The sequence below is a fragment of the Bombina bombina genome, chromosome 5 (genome assembly GCF_027579735.1).
Source record: "Bombina bombina isolate aBomBom1 chromosome 5, aBomBom1.pri, whole genome shotgun sequence".
In the NCBI taxonomy this organism is placed as follows: domain Eukaryota; kingdom Metazoa; phylum Chordata; class Amphibia; order Anura; family Bombinatoridae; genus Bombina; species Bombina bombina.
The window spans coordinates 95,907,501-95,929,036 of NC_069503.1; the positions used below are offsets into that span (position 1 = coordinate 95,907,501).

At 38.7% G+C, this 21,536-nt stretch overlaps 1 protein-coding gene across 1 annotated transcript; it reads right to left on the reverse strand.

Moving 5' to 3' along the window:
- Positions 1 to 3,541: 3,541 nt before the first annotated feature.
- On the reverse strand, positions 3,542 to 16,183 carry LOC128659966 (gastrula zinc finger protein XlCGF57.1-like). Its single transcript, XM_053713557.1, has 2 exons — positions 16,069 to 16,183; positions 3,542 to 6,168 (listed from the first exon to the last, which is right to left on the reverse strand). Exons 1-2 carry the CDS (start codon positions 16,085 to 16,087, stop codon positions 4,235 to 4,237), a joined length of 1,953 nt encoding a protein of 650 aa, XP_053569532.1. The 5' UTR covers positions 16,088 to 16,183; the 3' UTR covers positions 3,542 to 4,234.
- Between the last annotated feature and the right edge of the window lie 5,353 nt (positions 16,184 to 21,536).

A 21,536-nucleotide genomic window follows, 5' to 3' on the forward strand; every position in this document is an offset into this window, starting at 1 on the left:
GTCATGAGACCTAAAACTTCCATCAACATAGCCACTGAAGGGAATGACTGAGACTGAAGGTGCCGACAGGCTGCAACCAATTTTAAACGTCTCTTTTCTGTTAGAGTCATGGACACTGAATCTATCTGGAAGCCTAAAAAGGTAACCCTTGTCTGAGGAATCAAGAAACTTTTTGGTAAATTAATCCTCCAACCATGTTTTCGAAGAAACAACACTAGTTGATTTGTGTGAGATTCTGCAGAATGTAAAGACTGAGCTAGTACCAAGATATCGTCCAAATAAGGAAACACCACAATACCCTGCTCTCTGATAACAGAGAGTAGGGCACCGAGAACCTTTGAAAAGATTCTTGGAGCTGTTGCTAGGCCAAATGGAAGAGCATAAAATTGATAATGCTTGTCTAGAAAAGAGAATCTCAGGAACTGATGTTCTGCATGAATCGGAATACTAAGGTATGCATCCCGCAAGTCTATTGTGGACATATAATGTCCTTGCTGAACAAAAGGCAGAATAGTCCTTATAGTCACCATCTTGAAAGTTGGTACTCTTACATAACTATTCAAAATTTTCAGATCCAGAACTGGTCTGAATGAATTTTCTTTCTTTGGGACAATGAATAGATTTGAATAAAACCCAAAACCTTGTTCCTGAAAAGGAACTGGCATGATTACCCCTGAAACCTCCAGGTCTGAATCACACTTCAGGAAAGCCCGAGCTTTTACTGTATTTATTGGGATGCGTGAGAGAAAAAATCTTCTCACAGGAGGTCTAACTCTGAATCCTATTCAGTACCCCTGAAAGACAATGCTCTGAACCCATTGATTTTGGACAGAATTTGTCCAAACATCCTTGAAAAACCTTAATTTGCCCCCTACCAGCTGAGCTGGAATGAGGGCCGCACCTTCATGCGGACTTAGGGGCTGACTTTGGTTTCTTAAAAGGCTTGGATTTTATTCCAATTTGAGGAAAGCTTCCAATTGGAAACAGATTCCTTGAGGGAAGGATTAGTTTTTTTTTCCTTATCTTGACGAAAGGAACGAAAATTATTAGAAGCCTTAGATTTACCCTTAGGTTTTTTTATCCTGAGGCAAAAAAACTCCCTTCCCCCAGTGAGATAGTTGAAATAATAGAATCCAACTGAGAACCAAATAAATTATTACCTTGGAAAGAAAGAGATAGTAATCTAGATTTAGATGTCATATCAGCATTCCAAGATTTAAGCCACAAAGCTCTTCTAGCTAAAATAGCTAAAGACATGGATCTAACATCAATTTTGATAATATCAAAAATAGCATCACAAATAAAATGATTAGTATGTTGTCGAACAATGCTAGACAAGTCAGAATCCAATTCTTGTTGCGCTAAATTCTCCAACCAAAAAGTTGATGCAGCTGCAACATCAGCCAAAGAAATTGCAGGCGTAAGAAGATGACCTGAATATAAATAGGCTTTCCTTAGATAAGATTTAAGTTTCCTATCTAAAGGATCTATAAAGGAAGTACTATCTTCCATAGGAATAGTGGTTCGTTTAGCAAGAGTAGAAATAGCCCCATCAACTTTGGGGATCTTTTCCCAAAACTCTATTGAAATTTCTGGTAAAGGATACAATTTTTTAAACCTTGAAGAAGGATTAAAAGGAGTACCCGGCTTATTCCATTCCTTAGAAATCATATCAGAAATAACATCAGGAATAGGAAAAACCTCTGCAGTAACCACAAGAGGTTTAAAAACAGAATTTAAATGTTTACTAGTTTTAATATCAAGATGACTAGCTTCCTCAATAGCCAAAGTAATTAACACTTCTTTTAACAAAGAACGAATTATACTCCATGTTAAATAAATAAGTAGATTTGTCAGTGTCAATATCTGAGGAAGGACCTTCTGAATCAGACAGATCCTCATCAGAGGAGGATAATTCATTATGTTGTCGGTTATTTGAAATTTCATCAACTTTAAGAGAAGTTTTAAAAGACCTTTTACGTTTATTAGAAGGTGGAAATGCAGACAAAGCCTTCTGAATAGAATCAGTAACAAATTCTTTAAAATTCATAGGTATATCATGTACATTAGAAGTTGAAGGAACTGCAACCGGCAATGTACTATTACTGATGGACACATTATCTACATGTAAAAGTTTATCATGACAACTAATACAAATGACATTCGGAGATATAATCTCCACAATTTTACCACAAATGCACTTAGCTTTGGTAGAACCGATGTCAGGCAGCAAAGTTCCAACAGATACTTCTGAGACAGGATCAGATTGAGACATCTTGCAAAATGTAAAAGAAAAAACAACATATAAAGCAAAATTATCAATATCCTTATATGACAGTTTCAGGAATGGGAAAAAAAATGCAAATAGCATAGCCCTCTGACATGGCAAAAGGCAAATAGCAATGGGGTAATAAATAATGAAAAAAGTTTGGCGCCAAGTATGACGCACAACGTAACTGAAATTTTTTTGGCACCAACCATGTCCAGAAATGACACACTCGTGTCACTAACGACGCAACCCTGTGTGAAGAACTCATTGTCAACTACGACGCCGGAAGTGACGAACTTTGCCTTTCACGCCAAAAAATTCTCGCCGCCAAGAATAAAGCAATAAAGTGTAGCATTTGGCACACCCGCGAGCCTTACCCAGGCCGCAATTTGAAACAAAAGTGGTCAATTGAAAAAAGACTAAACCCTAGGAAAGAAAAATATTTCTGAATATTTACTTTCCCCAAATATGAAACTGACAATCTGCAAAAGGAAATACATGAACCTGACTCATGGCAAATATAAGTACAATACATATATTTAGAACTTTATATTAATGCATAAAGTGCCAAACCATAGCTGAGGTGTCTTAAGTAATTAAAACATACTTACCGAAAAACACCCATCCAAAGAATATAGCAGATAGCCAAACCAGTACTAAAACAGTTATCAGTAGAGGTAATGGTACATGAGAGTATATCGTCGATCTGAAAAGGGAGGTAGGAGATTAATCTCTACGATCGATAACAGAGAACCTATGAAATAGATCTCCCGTGAGGAAAATCATTGCATTTAATAGGTGATACTCCCTTCACATCCCTCTGACATTCGCTGTACTCTGAGAGGAATCGGGCTTCAAAAATGCAACGAAGCGCATGTCAACGTAGAAATCTTAGCACAAACTTACTTTACCACCTCCATAGGAGGCAAAGTTTGTAAAACTGAATTGTGGGTGCGGTGAGGGGTGTATTTATAGGCATTTTGAGGTTTGGGAAACTTTGCCCCTCCTGGTAGGATTGTATATCCCATACGTCACTAGCTCATGGACTCTTGCCAATTTCATGAAAGAAATATATTTTATTAAAGGGACACTCCGGTCAAAATTGAAAGGGACACTAAACCAACAATTTTTCTTTCATGATTCAGGTAGAGAATACAATTTTAAACAACATTCCAATTTACTTCTATTATCTAATTTGCTTCATTATTTAGATATACTTTGTTGAAGAAATAGTAATACACATGTGTGAGCCAATCACACGAGGCATCTATGTGCAGCACACAATCAGCAGCTACTGAGCCTATCTAGATATGCTTTTCTGCAAAGAATATCAATAGGATTGAAGCAAATTAGATAATAGAAGTAAATTAGAAAGTTGCTTAAAATTGCATGCTCTATCTAAATCATGAAAGAAAAAATGTGGGTTTTGTGCCCCTTTAAATACACAGATGAATTACATCTTTGGATAGAAACATATTTGCAATAAACACGTATTGGCAAAAATGCTTCTAGTTAAAGTTATAACTATTTTAGTGATAATATTTGTCTCTGCACGTGCATGTGTACCATAGCTAGATACTCTCAGTGCACCAGCATTTTAAACACTGCAGCTGCTCATAGCGCCAGTGGGTCTTGTATCATGTCAGCAATGAACAAATTGAGTCATTGGTAAAAGCACCATAGGCTCTCTGTGCAAGTGCTGTGTTTAAAATTCTGGTGCACGGGGCATACTTAAATACACTTTTGAAACAACTATAACTTATTAGAAGCATTTTTTCTAATACATGTATATTACAAAAATGCTTCTACTCAAAACTGAAATGCATACACATGGATTACAATTTTGGCTGGAATGTCTCTAAGTTTGTGTGAAGCCACACCCATAACCACATCCTCAACCATGCCCATTTGCAAAGTGTCGGGAATCGGCTGTGCTAAAGGTAGCAATCCTATTATCTAAACATGTTAAAGGTTTCTTCCCTTGTGAATCCTTTCATGAGTTTTCAGACTACTCATTTGTGTAAAGCTTTTTCCACACTCTGTACATGTGAAAAGCGTTTCCCCTGTGTGAATCCTTTCATGATATTTTAGATGACTCATTTGTGTAAAGCTTTTTCCACACTCTGTACATGTGAAAGGCTTTTCTCCTGTGTGAATCCTTTCATGAATTTTCAGACTACTCATTTGTATAAAACTTTTTCCACACTCTGTACATGTGAAAGGCTTTTCTCCTGTGTGAATCTTTTCATGAGTTTTCAGACTACTCATTTGTTTAAAACTTTTTCCACACTCTGTACATGTGAAAGGCTTTTCTTCTGTGTGAATCATTTCATGAGTTTTCAGACAATTTATATGTGTAAATCTTTTTCCACACTCTGTACATGTAAACGGCTTTTCTCCAATGTGAATCCTTTCATGATTTTTCAGATTACTCATTTGTATAAAACTTTTTCCACACTCTGTACACGTGAAAGGCTTTTCTCCTGTGTGAATCCTTTCATGCCCTTTCAGAACACTCTTTTGTGTAAATCTTTTTCCACACTCTGTACATGTGAATGGCTTTTCCCCTGTGTGAATCCATTCATGAGTTTTCAGATTACTCTTTAGTGTAAAACTTTTTCCACACTCTGTACATGTGAAAGATTTTTCTCCTGTGTGAATCATTTCATGATTTTTCAGACAATTAATTCGTGTAAAACTTTTTCCACACTCTGTACAAGTGAAAGGTTTTTCTCCTGTGTGAATCTTTTTATGATTTTTCAGGTTACTCTTTTTTGTAAAACTTTTTCCACACTCTGTACATGTGTAAGGCTTTTCCCCTGTGTGAATCATTTCATGAGTTTTCAGACAATGCATTTGTGTAAAACTTTTTCCACACTCTGTACATGTGAAATGTTTTTTTCCTGTGTGAATCTTTTCATGAGTTTTCAGATTACACTTTATTGTAAATCCTTTTCCACAGTATGTACATGTGAACGGCTTCTCCCCTGCATGAATCTTTTTATGAGTTTTCAGATTACTCTTTTCTATAAAACTTTTTCCACACTCTGTACATGTGAAAGGCTTTTCTCCTGTGTGAATCTTTATATGAGTTTTCAGATGATCAATTTGTGTAAAACATTTGCCGCACTCAGTACATGAGTGTGGCTTTTCCCCTGTGTGAATCATTTCATGCGTTTTCAGACAATGCATTTGTGTAAAACTTTTTCCACACTCTGTACATGTGAAAGGTTTTTTTCCTGTGTGAATCTTTTCATGAGTTTTCAGATTACACTTTATTGTAAATCCTTTTCCACAGTAGGTACATGTGAATGGCTTCTCCTCTGCATGAATCTTTTTATGAGTTTTCAGATGACTCTTTTCTATAAAACTTTTTCCACACTCTGTACATGTGAAAGGCTTTTCTCCTGTGTGAATCTTTATATGAGTTTTCAGATGATCAATTTGTGTAAAACATTTGCCGTACTCAGTACATGAGTGTGGCTTCTCACCTGTGTGAAATTTGTTGTGCTCTAGTAGATGAGACTTCCATCTAAAGCTTTTCTCACATTCTGTAGATTTGAAAGGTTGTTTCTTTGTATGAATCATTTGGCCAGACTGTAGACTTTTCCCTTCTTTAATATGTTTTACAATCTCAGTAAATGTGTGTGGTTTATCCTCTGGGATAATAATTTCACTAGATAAGGCATAAATGTTGTCCTCTTGTTTGATGACTAAATTACTCTCTGTACATAATGATTGCTGCCCAGTTCCTGCCAATTCACCATCTTCTTTAAATATTTGCTGTGATATCCCCAATGTTTGTGAATAGTCATTAGTGTCTAAGACTTTTGGAGTTTGCGGTATCATTCTGATGCTTCCTGTAGTGAAGGATGGATAGGAACTATTCAAGTGTTTGTCTACATAGAAAGAAATGGAAGAAAAATAAGAATGTTTATGCTTTATAATATAATACATCTCAATAAAAAACATTTTTTTATACTCAAAAATGTGTTCCTTTTTGTATTTGTAAATTTATGTTCCTGTAAATCACACATTAAAAAAGGATGACATAGAATGTAAACATTACTACATCATAGTAACCTAAATTACTGATCAAAACAAGTTATAGGGCTGCATTAAACAAGGTGCGTGTGGATAATGTTCTCAGCCAGGGAACAAGTACATCTGTATTCTGGGCAAGAAGGCATCCACCATCTTCCTTTAACATTGCACAAGCAACTGCACATACAGCTCTGCCCAGCTCATGCTCAACCAGTTGGGTGAGAACATGATGTCTTAATCATCACAGAATGATAAGTGAGATGTTTTGAGAGGGTGTGGTTGTTTGATTTATATAAACAACCAAAAACTTTATTAGTTTAATAATAATAATAATAAGTCACTGTAAAATTAAACACACAAATCAGTGGTGGTTCTGGTGTGGGGAACACTGGGGAAGTTGTGAGTGTTTCACACATGGGAACAAGGAAGGCATAAGTGTAGTTATGGGTGTTCCATGAGCGAGGTCAGGGTAGGGGAAGGTGGAATTTCAGGTATTCTGAGTACAGAACCAGGTCAGGGGGTGAGGTTAGGCAGTTGTTTGACATGATCTGTCTAAAAGGACAGAGGGAGGAAGTATTATTTTTTTACCCTCCTCCTCAGCCCAATGGGGGTTGCTCCTTCTTTATAACTGTCACTGACACAAATGTTCTTAATAGATGCAGATATAAATATAATAGTTTATATTTGTTTAATGAGTGACCTATTCTATTTTCCCAGTAATTAAAGTCAGCATAATAGGGGGCGGAGCCAGCAACTGAACAAGAAAGACGTGTATATGGGAGCTCCTGCTGCAATTTATTTCATTATGTGGTGAATAGGGACTAAACCCTCTGAGATTTTCCCCAAAACTAATTTAACCCCTGCAGGATACTCTCTACCCTATCGGAAGACGGCGATAGCTACATTACTCGATTACCCATACCAACTGAGAATTGACTAGGCTATTACGGCCTACACCTATCATGGCGTCAAAAGACATGGAAGCCTGGTCAGACATTTACGCAGCCCTGCAAGATCTGAGTTTGCGGATGTCGATCGGGTTCACTGACATCTCTGCCCACTTAAGAGCCTCCGTAACACAGTGTGAATCGCAGCAGCAGAACAAGGTGGAAAGTCTCATTTCACCTACCTACAGAGATCGATCCTGCGAGCTAAGGGAAGGGCTACCGGACTCTACATTGGTCATTACTATGACACCTAATATCGTTCCTGATCATTCCCTGCCCAGATATAGCGCGGCTCAGAGAGCTACAGCTAGCGCCTCAACACAGAATCCTACCTACTCATTTGTAAAGAGAGAGCTCCGGGTAAATAGCAGTCGGGTAAACATACCTCTTCCAGCTCGGAAATGCAGATTGTTTTTGGGGCCGCCAGACTGCAGCCATCCGGGCTACGACTCCGCAGGTGAGCATGTGAGAGGAGCCTTTACTGAGCCAATTAGTGAACTGGGGACTCTGTGGAGATACTACCACGCAATTCACAATTACGGTCTGCCTGATGGCCTTTCCCTGCTAAGTTGTGAGCGGTTTACCTTCCATGCGGTCGCAGAGACTGATACGCAGAAGGGATCTGCACCACGCAGGAGAGACATTGAATTTTGTGCTACAACACTTCAAGACCCGTTTGACCCAGGAGGCTGTGAACTGATAAAAGAACCTAATGTCCATATGCACTGGTCCCTCATTAAACACTTGTGTGGACATGAACAGCTCCTAAGGAGAGGAATGGGTTAACCTCAGAGTGCCTGACATACTCGCCATTCAAATTGTCTAGCCTGGCATTTACACGCCTTTTCCCTACTTACTCTGCAAGTAAAAAGTTTTGGGAGTTGGACTGGAAACTGTGTGTTTTGCAGTCATCTGGTTCCATCGTTCACTATTTTCTTAAATGTTCCCTATTAGTGTATATGTTCTCATTCACTTGTTTTAATTGGAAAGTGACAGGATGCTCTTTAGCTTTTACATTGTATATGTTATTGTAAGTTAAGCTATATTATAGGAGCTCTTTCCAACAGGAGACTAAATTTAATTTTTCACATATCCTTCTCAGACCACCCGAGCTAAGCAGGATTCTAAGAGCCCAATGTGTAAGTAAAGCAGGGCAGTGTTTAGGGCTCTCCTCTTATCTTGCCTATACGGATCACAAATTGTAACACTATGAACTCTCATAGGTATTAATGGACTCATATATAAACAGGACAGTATTTGAGACTTGATCATTATTCAATGTAAGCTGTACTTCCTACGCTAGCATATCATACTTATTTTAGCACGCAACAGGCTGAAGTAGGGTAGTTTACATATTAGAGGGAGTTGTCTTTTAAAGTCTCTAACTACATTAAGGCAGGATGTGTCACACAAACTTCACAAATTCTTCTTATGTTGGTTTCTTGTCGTCCTTTTTTGTTAAGTCTGCATATTCTATATGCACTAAGAATTGGTATGGAATGTGATTTTAATACGAATTTGTTTAGTGTATACCTCAACCCTTATGCTTACATACATGCATCAACTCCTTTAGCCAGCACTAAAAATACCAGCTATTGACATCTATGAATAGTTCTTCCTTACACGCATGAAAACAGAATTTATGTTTACCTGATAAATTACTTTCTCCAACGGTGTGTCCGGTCCACGGCGTCATCCTTACTTGTGGGATATTCTCTTCCCCAACAGGAAATGGCAAAGAGCCCAGCAAAGCTGGTCACATGATCCCTCCTAGGCTCCGCCTACCCCAGTCATTCGACCGACGTTAAGGAGGAATATTTGCATAGGAGAAACCATATGATACCGTGGTGACTGTAGTTAAAGAAAATAAATTATCAGACCTGATTAAAAAACCAGGGCGGGCCGTGGACCGGACACACCGTTGGAGAAAGTAATTTATCAGGTAAACATAAATTCTGTTTTCTCCAACATAGGTGTGTCCGGTCCACGGCGTCATCCTTACTTGTGGGAACCAATACCAAAGCTTTAGGACACGGATGATGGGAGGGAGCAAATCAGGTCACCTAGATGGAAGGCACCACGGCTTGCAAAACCTTTCTCCCAAAAATAGCCTCAGAAGAAGCAAAAGTATCAAACTTGTAAAATTTGGTAAAAGTGTGCAGTGAAGACCAAGTCGCTGCCCTACATATCTGATCAACAGAAGCCTCGTTCTTGAAGGCCCATGTGGAAGCCACAGCCCTAGTGGAATGAGCTGTGATTCTTTCGGGAGGCTGCCGTCCGGCAGTCTCGTAAGCCAATCTGATGATGCTTTTAATCCAAAAAGAGAGAGAGGTAGAAGTTGCTTTTTGACCTCTCCTTTTACCGGAATAAACAACAAACAAGGAAGATGTTTGTCTAAAATCCTTTGTAGCATCTAAATAGAATTTTAGAGCGCGAACAACATCCAAATTGTGCAACAAACGTTCCTTCTTCGAAACTGGTTTCGGACACAGAGAAGGTACGATAATCTCCTGGTTAATGTTTTTGTTAGAAACAACTTTTGGAAGAAAACCAGGTTTAGTACGTAAAACCACCTTATCTGCATGGAACACCAGATAAGGAGGAGAACACTGCAGAGCAGATAATTCTGAAACTCTTCTAGCAGAAGAAATTGCAACCAAAAACAAAACTTTCCAAGATAATAACTTAATATCAACGGAATGTAAGGGTTCAAACCGAACCCCCTGAAGAACTGAAAGAACTAAGTTGAGACTCCAAGGAGGAGTCAAAGGTTTGTAAACAGGCTTGATTCTAACCAGAGCCTGAACAAAGGCTTGAACATCTGGCACAGCTGCCAGCTTTTTGTGAAGTAACACAGACAAGGCAGAAATCTGTCCCTTCAGGGAACTTGCAGATAATCCTTTTTCCAATCCTTCTTGAAGGAAGGATAGAATCTTAGGAATCTTAACCTTGTCCCAAGGGAATCCTTTAGATTCACACCAACAGATATATTTTTTCCAAATTTTGTGGTAAATCTTTCTAGTTACAGGCTTTCTGGCCTGAACAAGAGTATCGATAACAGAATCTGAGAACCCTCGCTTCGATAAGATCAAGCGTTCAATCTCCAAGCAGTCAGCTGGAGTGAGACCAGATTCGGATGTTCGAACGGACCTTGAACAAGAAGGTCTCGTCTCAAAGGTAGCTTCCATGGTGGAGCCGATGACATATTCACCAGATCTGCATACCAAGTCCTGCGTGGCCACGCAGGAGCTATCAAGATCACCGACGCCCTTTCCTGATTGATCCTGGCTACCAGCCTGGGGATGAGAGGAAACGGCGGGAATACATAAGCTAGTTTGAAGGTCCAAGGTGCTACTAGTGCATCCACTAGAGCCGCCTTGGGATCCCTGGATCTGGACCCGTAGCAAGGAACTTTGAAGTTCTGACGAGAGGCCATCAGATCCATGTCTGGAATGCCCCACAGTTGAGTGACTTGGGCAAAGATTTCCGGATGGAGTTCCCACTCCCCCGGATGCAATGTCTGACGACTCAGAAAATCCGCTTCCCAATTTTCCACTCCTGGGATGTGGATAGCAGACAGGTGGCAGGAGTGAGACTCCGCCCATAGAATGATTTTGGTCACTTCTTCCATCGCCAGGGAACTCCTTGTTCCCCCCTGATGGTTGATGTACGCAACAGTTGTCATGTTGTCTGATTGAAACCGTATGAACTTGGCCCTCGCTAGCTGAGGCCAAGCCTTGAGAGCATTGAATATCGCTCTCAGTTCCAGAATATTTATCGGTAGAAGAGATTCTTCCCGAGACCAAAGACCCTGAGCTTTCAGGGATCCCCAGACCGCGCCCCAGCCCATCAGACTGGCGTCGGTCGTGACAATGACCCACTCTGGTCTGCGGAAGGTCATCCCTTGTGACAGGTTGTCCAGGGACAGCCACCAACGGAGTGAGTCTCTGGTCCTCTGATTTACTTGTATCCTCGGAGACAAGTTTGTATAGTCCCCATTCCACTGACTGAGCATGCACAGTTGTAATGGTCTTAGATGAATGCGCGCAAAAGGAACTATGTCCATTGCCGCTACCATCAAACCTATCACTTCCATGCACTGGGCTATGGAAGGAAGAGGAACGGAATGAAGTATCCGACAAGAGTCTAGAAGTTTTGTTTTTCTGGCCTCTGTCAGAAAAATCCTCATTTCTAAAGAGTCTATTATTGTTCCCAAGAAGGGAACCCTTGTTGACGGAGATAGAGAACTCTTTTCCACGTTCACTTTCCATCCGTGAGATCTGAGAAAGGCCAGGACGATGTCCGTGTGAGCCTTTGCTTGAGGAAGGGACGACGCTTGAATCAGAATGTCGTCCAAGTAAGGTACTACAGCAATGCCCCTTGGTCTTAGCACAGCTAGAAGGGACCCTAGTACCTTTGTGAAAATCCTTGGAGCAGTGGCTAATCCGAAAGGAAGCGCCACGAACTGGTAATGCTTGTCCAGGAATGCGAACCTTAGGAACCGATGTAGATACGCATCCTTTAAATCCACCGTGGTCATGAATTGACCTTCCTGGATGGAAGGAAGAATTGTTCGAATGGTTTCCATTTTGAACGATGGAACCTTGAGAAACTTGTTTAAGATCTTGAGATCTAAGATTGGTCTGAACGTTCCCTCTTTTTTGGGAACTATGAACAGATTGGAGTAGAACCCCATCCCTTGTTCTCCTAATGGAACAGGATGAATCACTCCCATTTTTAACAGGTCTTCTACACAACGTAAGAATGCCTGTCTTTTTATGTGGTCTGAAGACAACTGAGACCTGTGGAACCTCCCCCTTGGGGGAGGCCCCTTGAATTCCAGAAGATAACCTTGGGAGACTATTTCTAGCGCCCAAAGATCCAGAACATCTCTTGCCCAAGCCTGAGCGAAGAGAGAGAGTCTGCCCCCCACCAGATCCGGTCCCGGATCGGGGGCCAACATTTCATGCTGTCTTGGTAGCAGTGGCAGGTTTTTTGGCCTGCTTTCCCTTGTTCCAGCCTTGCATTGGTCTCCAAGCTGGCTTGGCTTGAGAAGTATTACCCTCTTGCTTAGAGGACGTAGCACTTTGGGCTGGTCCGTTTCTACGAAAGGGACGAAAATTAGGTTTATTTTTGGCCTTGAAAGGCCGATCCTGAGGAAGGGCGTGGCCCTTACCCCCAGTGATATCAGAGATAATCTCTTTCAAGTCAGGGCCAAACAGCGTTTTCCCCTTGAAAGGAATGTTAAGTAGCTTGTTCTTGGAAGACGCATCAGCTGACCAAGATTTCAACCAAAGCGCTCTGCGCGCCACAATAGCAAACCCAGAATTCTTAGCCGCTAACCTAGCCAATTGCAAAGTGGCGTCTAGGGTGAAAGAATTAGCCAATTTGAGAGCATTGATTCTGTCCATAATCTCCTCATAAGGAGGAGAATCACTATCGACCGCCTTTACCAGCTCATCGAACCAGAAACACGCGGCTGTAGCGACAGGGACAATGCATGAAATTGGTTGTAGAAGGTAACCCTGCTGAACAAACATCTTTTTAAGTAAACCTTCTAATTTTTTATCCATAGGATCTTTGAAAGCACAACTATCTTCTATGGGTATAGTGGTGCGTTTGTTTAAAGTGGAAACCGCTCCCTCGACCTTGGGGACTGTCTGCCATAAGTCCTTTCTGGGGTCGACCATAGGAAACAATTTTTTAAATATGGGGGGAGGGACGAAAGGAATACCGGGCCTTTCCCATTCTTTATTTACAATGTCCGCCACCCGCTTGGGTATAGGAAAAGCTTCTGGGAGCCCCGGGACCTCTAGGAACTTGTCCATTTTACATAGTTTCTCTGGGATGACCAACTTGTCACAATCATCCAGAGTGGATAATACCTCCTTAAGCAGAATGCGGAGATGTTCCAACTTAAATTTAAACGTAATCACATCAGGTTCAGCTTGTTGAGAAATGTTCCCTGAATCAGTAATTTCTCCCTCAGACAAAACCTCCCTGGCCCCATCAGACTGGTTTAGGGGCCCTTCAGAACCATTATTATCAGCGTCGTCATGCTCTTCAGTATCTAAAACAGAGCAGTCGCGCTTACGCTGATAAGTGTGCATTTTGGCTAAAATGTTTTTGACAGAATTATCCATTACAGCCGTTAATTGTTGCATAGTAAGGAGTATTGGCGCGCTAGATGTACTAGGGGCCTCCTGAGTGGGCAAGACTCGTGTAGACGAAGGAGGGAATGATGCAGTACCATGCTTACTCCCCTCACTTGAGGAATCATCTTGGGCATCATTGTCATTGTCACATAAATCACATTTATTTAAATGAGAAGGAACTCTGGCTTCCCCACATTCAGAACACAGTCTATCTGGTAGTTCAGACATGTTAAACAGGCATAAACTTGATAACAAAGTACAAAAAACGTTTTAAAATAAAACCGTTACTGTCACTTTAAATTTTAAACTGAACACACTTTATTACTGCAATTGCGAAAAAATATGAAGGAATTGTTCAAAATTCACCAAAATTTCACCACAGTGTCTTAAAGCCTTAAAAGTATTGCACACCAAATTTGGAAGCTTTAACCCTTAAAATAACGGAACCGGAGCCGTTTTTAACTTTAACCCCTTTACAGTCCCTGGTATCTGCTTTGCTGAGACCCAACCAAGCCCAAAGGGGAATACGATACCAAATGACGCCTTCAGAAAGTCTTTTCTATGTATCAGAGCTCCTCACACATGCGACTGCATGTCATGCCTCTCAAAAACAAGTGCGCAACACCGGCGCGAAAATGAGGCTCTGCCTATGATTTGGGAAAGCCCCTAAAGAATAAGGTGTCTAAAACAGTGCCTGCCGATATAATCTTATCAAAATACCCAGATGAAATGATTCCTCAAGGCTAAATATGTGTTAATAATGAATCGATTTAGCCCAGAAAAAGTCTACAGTCTTAATAAGCCCTTATTTACTATCTTAATAAACATGGCTTACCGGATCCCATAGGGAAAATGACAGCTTCCAGCATTACATCGTCTTGTTAGAATGTGTCATACCTCAAGCAGCAAGAGACTGCTCACTGTTCCCCCAACTGAAGTTAATTCCTCTCAACAGTCCTGTGTGGAACAGCCATGGATTTTAGTAACGGTTGCTAAAATCATTTTCCTCATACAAACAGAAATCTTCATCTCTTTTCTGTTTCTGAGTAAATAGTACATACCAGCACTATTTTAAAATAACAAACTCTTGATTGAATAATAAAAACTACAGTTAAACACTAAAAAACTCTAAGCCATCTCCGTGGAGATGTTGCCTGTACAACGGCAAAGAGAATGACTGGGGTAGGCGGAGCCTAGGAGGGATCATGTGACCAGCTTTGCTGGGCTCTTTGCCATTTCCTGTTGGGGAAGAGAATATCCCACAAGTAAGGATGACGCCGTGGACCGGACACACCTATGTTGGAGAAAGTGAGTTTATATTGTGGCAGGTCTGTGCTAATACAGGGACATATCAGGATTGATTTACTCTTACCAATAGGCCCACCAGCCTCCACTCCTCACGTTTTATAACTGTACCCTGACATTATTCAGCTACTCCATACATCGAGTAAAACCTCCTCTGAACATTGCTTTAACTTTATATATGTGTCCACACAATCTTTTGGGGATACAGGTTGCTAACACTATATAATTTCTTTCATACCTCTACTATTATCTTAAGATGAACAACAAACTTATGCATTAGGGGACTGTATTTAATCCCATAACTCTAGCTAATACTATTACCTCTTTTTGGTCATATCTAACAATAGTTTGTTACTACTTCTTATATTTGCTTGTTTTAATATGCTTCATTGCCCCTTCTATCTGAGTATCATCTACCTTGCATTTTGCCACATTGAGTTGTGTAGGTATCTCCTTTTGTTGCCTAAAGGTTGTGTTATTTTTATTCTATATGTTATATGTTATCATTATTTACGGCTGTGTGTATATCATCCCTAGTTCCTCTAAGGTCATGCCCACATCATAATTACACATTATTTGTTCCGGTTGAGCCTCTCTCCTCCCTTTCCCGCTGGTACTTGTTGCCTGCGGGTCATATCCTTCCTCCTTTCTCCCGCATGGCCTATAGGTGGCACTCCCCTAGGAGAGGGGCTCACCCTGAGGTCCCCTAGGCCCCAAATAATCTAATATCCCCCCTCCACACTATACAACTTTGCAGAGCGCAACTTGACTACTCTCAAATTACACACTCATGGTTTTAGCTTGTGTATATATGTTTTCAGGCTCCCTCTATAGGAGTATAAAGGATTGGATGAGTATAGTTATGCTTATATTAAGTAATAATCCTTTGGTTCCACCTAAACTTGCTCCTAGTGCTGATATATTAGCTGACTCCGCCCTCCATCCCCCCCCTCCACCCTCCCCCCTATTACATTTTGAGCGGCTCTCGCCCGCTGCATCCCCCTTCCCCATAAATCTATAGAGTTACCTCCTCCCTAGTCTTACCCTTATCTGAATAGAAACCTTACTCTTTTTTGTATATAGCTAGGAGAGGACCTTTTTTTTTTTGCTTATATCACGTTAATGATACTCTACAACAAAACTGAAGTCTTTCTATGTGATAGCCCACGTTTTATGGTAATGTTTGAGATACTAAAATGCAATACTCTTCTAACTATGCTTTGTATACATTGACTTGTAAATGTTTTGGGGCATACCCTATATTCTGTATTTACTTATGACTTCAATAAAAAATTATTTAAAAAAAAAAAAAAAAAAAAAAAGTCAGCATAATATCCATTTTACTAACCTAACACATATGAGTTCATGTTGATAACAGGCTCCAATGTCTGATCAGGAAGAAGGTTCCCTTATTCACTCCAGTTACATCAATACCCGATATTTCTCAGTGCTCTGGCCGTGTCTGTAAAATGTATATTAAATGGTTTAAAGAGATAATAATAAATAATGGTTCTGATTAACTGTACGTATGGTATAATTAAAGACATGCATAACAATTCATGTGATACAGAGCAGCTGTTTAGATTATTACATATGTGCTATTGATTCAGCACAAGCATTTAGTACAGTTAACTCTGTGGGTATTATAATTGCTCCTTAAATATGAATCTTCCCAGATCTATACAACATAATGGTAGAAAATCTATTTAAGTGGGGCCCTATCACAACTTTACAAATATATTATAATCTTTGATTTCTATCATTTCTATGAAACAATATTTTCTCCTGAAAGAAATGTTAAAATGTCAGTTGTTTAAACATAAGTTAAATTGGATACTGCAGTATTGGTATTGAACTTCCTACTAATTCTCACTGTCAGACATTTTGTCATTCATGTGCTTCACCCCCAGTCCTTTAACTTCTCTTGGTCAATACTGAGTTGTCTTAAATCACACTGCAAGGGTGTGTGGGAGAGATAGGCACTAAAATGTTCATTTCAATTGATTTCTTGGATAGAGTTAAGAAGAGAAAGAATGTTTTATTTACATAGAGTGATAATATAATGAGATGTTCTTTTGGCAAATTCAGTCCATTTAAAAGGATCATAAAATATAGAAATTACAAAACCACAGATGCATAATAAAAATACAATGCAATAAAACTTACTATGAATTTAAAAAGAGCAATAGATTGTTTTCTGATAAATGTAGTTCTGCACCTGTACCATGTGACAGCTATCAGCCAATAACAGACATATTTTTATATAACGTGAACTCCTGCATATGCTAAATAGGAGCCGGTGCCTCAGGTCATTTAAAAGGCTGTGTATAACATAGTAACATAGTAGATGAGGTTGAAAAAAGACCGAAATCCATCGAGTTCAACCTAAACAAATCTAAAATATATACAAAAAGCTCCAGTTAAGATTAAACAATCCCACTAAAAGGTGACCCATTTAATACTAGCAATCATATCCATGAATTTTGTTTATAGACAGAAATGTATCAAAATGTTTACATTTATCTAGGGTATTGGCATTCACTACCTCCTTTGGTAATGAGTTCCACAATTTTATTGCTCTTACAGTGAAAAAACGTTTCCGCTGCAGGAGATTAAATCTCCTTTCTTCCAACCTTAAATTGTGACCTCTGGTTACAAACAATTTTCTTGGACTAAATAGAGCTTCTGCCATCTCTGTATATGGGCCTTGAATATATTTATATAAAGTAATCATGTCACCTCTTAAGAACCTTTTTTTCTAAAGAAAACAGACCCAGTTTGGCTAGCCTCTCCTCATAGGTTAAATTCTCCAATTCCCGTATTAGCTTTGTGGCCCTTCTCTGAACTTTTTCTAGTTCTGCAATATCTTTTTTTGCGATTGGTCCCCAGAACTGCACTCCATACTCAAGGTGAGGTCTTACCAGGGCTTTAAATAGTGACTGAATTATGCTTTCCTCCCTTGAGTCAATGCATCTTTTAATACATGCTAGTATCTTATTAGCCTTTGAAGATGCTGCCCTGCATTGTGCACCCATCTTTAGCTTGTTATCTATTACTACCCCCAAATCCCTTTCCTCCTGTGTTTGGCTAAGTCTTGTCCCATTTAAATAATATGTTGCCTGCTTATTTTTACTTCCAAAATGTAGAACCTTGCATTTTCCCGTATTAAATCTAATTTTCCATTTACCTGCCCATACCTCTAATTTTTGCAGGTCCCTTTGTAACGAAAGTTCATCCTGCTCTGACCTAATGACCTTTCTTAACTTAGTATCATCTGCAAAAATAGAGATGTCGCTATTTAATCCTAGATCCAAGTCATTTATAAAAATATTAAAAAGAATAGGGCCCAGCACTGATCCCTGGGGTACTCCACTGATTACCTTTGTCCAATCTGAGTATGATCCATTTACTACTACTCGTTGCTCCCTATCTTTTATCCAGTTATTTATCCACAAACTAACATTTTCAGCTATTCCCAGTCCCTTCATTTTGTGCATTAATCTCTCATGTGGCACTGTATCAAACGCCTTTGCAAAATCTAAGTATATCACATCAACTGATTCCCCTTTATCTATATTTTGACTTACTTCCTCATAGAATCTAATTAGATTAGTTTGACATGATCTATTTCTCCTAAAACCATGCTGATTAGAACTCATAATCTTGTTTACACGAATATGCTCATCAATATAATCCTTTATAATCCCTTCCAATATCTTCCCCACTATTGATGTCAGACTAACTGGTCCATAGTTTCCTGGATCATCCCTACTTCCCTTTTTGAAGAGTGGCACCACATCAGCTTTACGTCAATCCTTGGGTACCATGCCTGAGGATAAGGAGTCTTGAAAAATTAAGAGTAGAGGTTTGTCTATAACAGTGCTAAGTTCCCTTAAAACCCTTGGGTGTATTCCATCTGGGCCTGGAGTTTTATTTACCTTAATATTATCCAATTTGTTCCTGATACCCTCTATACATAACCCAATTAATGGTATGGGCTGGCATGTTCTATTTTGTTCCAAAGTATCATCCAATGGTTCCTCTCTTGTGTATACTGAAGAAAAAAACTGGTTTAGTATCTCAGCCTTCTCCCTGTCACTGTTAATCATGCTACTCTCCCCGCATTTTAATGTACCCATTTTGTCTTTCTTAGATTTTTTGCTATTTATGTACTTAAAGAACCTTTTAGGGTTAGATTTAGAATCCTTTGCAATTAATTTTTCATTTTCAATTTTGGCTAATTTGATTGCATTTTTGCATGCTTTGTTACATTCCTTATAAATATGGAATTTTGAGTCTGTACTATTTTCTTTGAATAATTTAAATGCCCTACCTTTTTTCCTAATTTCTCTTAACACATTTATATTCAGCCACATTGGCTTGGATTTTTTATTTTTATAACCATATGGTATTTGTTGATATGTATATTTATTTAACAAAGTTTTAAATGTTATCCATTTATCCTCTGTATTTTTATTAGAGAATACTTTGTCCCAATTTATGTTATTTAATGATTTCCTTAAATCGTTGAATTTTGCTTTCTTAGAATTAAAAGTCTTGGTTAAAACTTTAAGACACTGCTTATGAAAATACATTTCAAATGTGACTATGTTATGATCACTGTTACCCAAATGTTCTTTAAATTCTATGTTTGATATTATATCTGTATTATTTGATAGCACTAAATCCAATATAGCGTTACTCATAGTTGGCTCCTCTATTAATTGTGACAAGAAGTTATCCCTGAGAACATTTATAAATCTATCCCCCGTAGCTGAATTACTAGTTTCATTGGCCCAGTTTATATCAGGGTAGTTAAAATCTCCCATAATTACAGCACTGTTATTATCAGTTTTACCTATTTGTATTAGTTGTTGAGTTTCATCCAGGTCACTAATGTTGGGGGGCTTGTAGCATGTTCCTAGTAATATTTTTTTAGGATTTTTCCCCCCACTCTTTATTTCCACCCACAGGGTCTCTACATTGTTGCCTGTATCAGAAATATCTTCCCTTATTGTAGGTTTAAGGTTAGGTTTAATATACATGCAGATTCCTCCACCCCTTTTATTATTCCTGTACCTCCTAAATAAAGTATACCCCTCTAAGTTAACTGCCCAGCCATGTGAATCATCCCACCAAGTTTCAGTTATACTGATAACATCATAGTCCTCTTCTGCAACTAAGCGCTCCACCTCCCCCATTTTACCTGTCATGCTTCTTGCATTTGCTGTCATATATTTAATTTTCATGTGCTGTCTGCTGCTACTTGGTGTGCTTTCCTCTATACTTTCTAATGTGACATTTCTTAAGTCATCTCTTCCTTGAGATATCAAAGGACTGACAGATTCACAGACTGATCTCTCTATTCTATTGTGTTTTAACTGATAATTTAATAATGAAAATAAATTACAAACCACAAACAGTTATTTTACATAAAAAATAAAGCTAAAGGTGAAATTTCCCATACACTGTATACTATTTTATACACCGGTAAAACAAGTCATTAGAAACACATTAAAGGGACAGCAAAGTCACAATTACACTTTTATGATTCAAATTTAAACAACTTTACAATTTCCTTCTATTATCAAATCTGCTTTATTTCCTTGGGGACCTTTGTAACAAAGCATATAATGCACTATGGTGCGCTAGCTGCTGATTAGTGGCACATACAAGCCTCTTGTCATTGGCTCACCTTATGTGCTCAGCTAGCTCCCAGTAGTGCACTGCTGCTGCTTTAATAAACGATTCCTAGAGAATGAAGAAAATATCATAATAGAAGTCAGTAAGAAAGTTGTTAAAAATTATATGTTCTATTTAAATGATGAAAAACATTTGGGATTTCTTGTTATTTTAAGGCAAAACCAAATTTACAGTACACTGTCCCTTTAAGTCTGTGATCATGTGACATAAACAGCAGCAGCTGAAGGTGCAGAATACACTTACTAAGGTCTTTACTAACAACAAGAATCAGTCACAGATCAGTGGGATAAACGTTCTGATGATAAACAGGTGCAGCTAATAGAAATAAGAAATGTATTATAAAATAACCTCATAAGAAATAAAATAATATGCAGATCACAAGATATTTATGATTAGATCAGTAAATGTGATGAGACTGATACAACAGGGCCATAAGCTGAGTGATATTTACTACTGGAGCAAATAGCAGCTTCAGACTAATATTAAATGAAGATGGTTTATCTGGGCTCTACAGTTAGTTATAAACCTATAGGGAAATACAGGATTCTAATTGGCTGATACTTAAAAATCTATTGCTCATTGTATAACAGGAACAATCCCCATAAATGTATTATTCCTCTTCAAGCTTGAAAATATCCTTTGGTTCAGCTACAAACATTCATTTTACAAAATACTATAAATCATTATGCATTAAATGAGGCTTTTTAAATAAAAGAACTTAATGTTAAATTCATCAATACGGCGTGAAAAATAAATAAAACAAATTAAATAAGTACAGTTGAGGTTTTTTTTTTTAATATAAACTCAGTTTCTTATATTAAAGTGAAATATTTTATCATAACAAAATACAGAACACTATTTTCTCATCACTATATAAAACAAAATAGTGTGAGGCTGTTAATAAAGATTTATGTCAGGGTTTGCATATTACCGTTTAGCAGAAGCTCTGTAAGTATGAAGTCTCTCTGGTTCCTCCTGTGATATCACTGAGTGTTACACAGATATTTATACTAATGTGGGAGTGTCACCTTTCTCTGTGTGACTCACATGAGTACAACTTGTCAGTTGAGAGACAATGAGAGGGTCACACCTGGACTTTTGTTCTCATATAGA